We start from the raw sequence: 1,691 nt of genomic DNA on the forward strand, positions 1-1,691 counted from the left end.
TGGTTACACACTGGTTACACACAGACTGGTTACACAGACTGGTTACACACTGGTTACACACTGGTTACACACTGGTTACACACAGACTGGATACACACAGACTGGTTACACAGACTGGTTACACCAGCTGGTTAACCACACAGACAACCCCCAACACACTGGTTACACACAGACTGGTTACACACAGACTGGTTACACACAGACTGGTTACACACAGACTGGTTACAGAGACTGGTTACACACAGACTGGTTACACACAGACTGGATACACACAGACTGGTTACACACAGACTGGTTACACACAGACTGGATACACACAGACTGGTTACACAGACTGGTTACACACAGACTGGTTACACACAGACTGGTTACACACAGACTGGTTACACACTGGTTACACACGGTACACAAGACTGGTTACACACAGACTGGTTACACACAGACCTGGTTACACACAGACTGGTTACACACAGACTGGTTACACACAGACTGGTTACACACAGACTGGTTACACACAGACTGGATACACACAGACTGGTTACACACAGACTGGATACACACAGACTGGATACACACAGACTGGATACACACAGACTGGATACACACAGACTGGTTACACACAGACTGGTTACACACTGGTTACACACAGACTGGTTACACACAGACTGGTTACACACAGACTGGTTACACACAGACTGGATACACACAGACTGGTTACACACAGACTGGATACACACAGACTGGATACACACAGACTGGTTACACACAGACTGGTTACACACAGGCTGGTTACAAACAGACTGGTTACACACAGACTGGTTACACACTGGTTACACACAGACTGGTTACACACAGACTGGTTAAACACAGACTGGTTACACACAGACTGGATACACACAGACTGGTTACACACAGACTGGTTACACACAGACTGGTTACACACAGACTGGTTACACACACAGACTGGTTACACACAGACTGGTTACACACAGAGGGATAAACACCAACGCCCGGTATGCCGGTATTACCAGTGTTAGTCGATTAACCGGTGGGAATATTTCCTCTCTGTCACACCCCTATAGATCAGCTCAGTACATGATATCACAAGCACTCAAGAGATTTAAATGTGACTGGATGAAGAATCACATTATCTCTCTCACACACACACATTTGTTTGACTATATTAGTAAGTTCATCTCATAGAATCCTATTGATTTTATTTATTATTGAGTCTAACCCTCACAGAAACCTGTGCGAAACACTGGGTTTAAATGGAAACATGATTTATAATCCTTTTTAACTGAGGATACATGATGGTTGATGAAATGAATAAGTGCTGCTTTATCTGTGATTTTAAAGATGCTGCAGAATCACATATATTGTGATGGTTGTGTGTGTGTGTGTGTGTGTGTGTGTGTGTGTGTGTGTGTGTGTGTGTGTGTGTGTGTGTGTGTGTGTGTGTGTGTGTGTGTGTGTGTGTGTGCAGCACTGCAGATTACTGGTGGTGGATCCCTGTTGCCGGGCCGCTGGTGGGGGGGGTCGTCGGTGCTGTGATCTACTTTCTGTTGATCGAGCTTCATCACCCTAAACTCAATGACAAACCTCTGGAAGAACCCGAGGAAGAGGAGGATGAGGAGGAAGACGAGGACAGCAGCCTGAAGGACAAATACGAGATGATCAACATGAGCTAG

General features: G+C 45.5%; 1 protein-coding gene across 1 annotated transcript in view; it reads left to right on the forward strand.

Annotated features, from left to right (window-relative positions):
• The window catches only part of aqp9a (aquaporin 9a), a gene marked incomplete at both ends in the record, with an annotated part of 9,024 nt that extends 7,333 nt beyond the window's left edge, over nt 1–1,691 (forward strand). Inside the window, one exon of the mRNA XM_081355956.1 lies at nt 1,487–1,691. Coding sequence (XP_081212082.1) covers nt 1,487–1,691 — 205 coding nt within the window. The remainder of the gene's footprint in view (nt 1–1,486) is intronic.

Source organism: Scardinius erythrophthalmus (genome assembly GCF_964197995.2).
Source record: "Scardinius erythrophthalmus genome assembly, chromosome: 24".
In the NCBI taxonomy this organism is placed as follows: Eukaryota; Metazoa; Chordata; class Actinopteri; order Cypriniformes; family Leuciscidae; genus Scardinius; species Scardinius erythrophthalmus.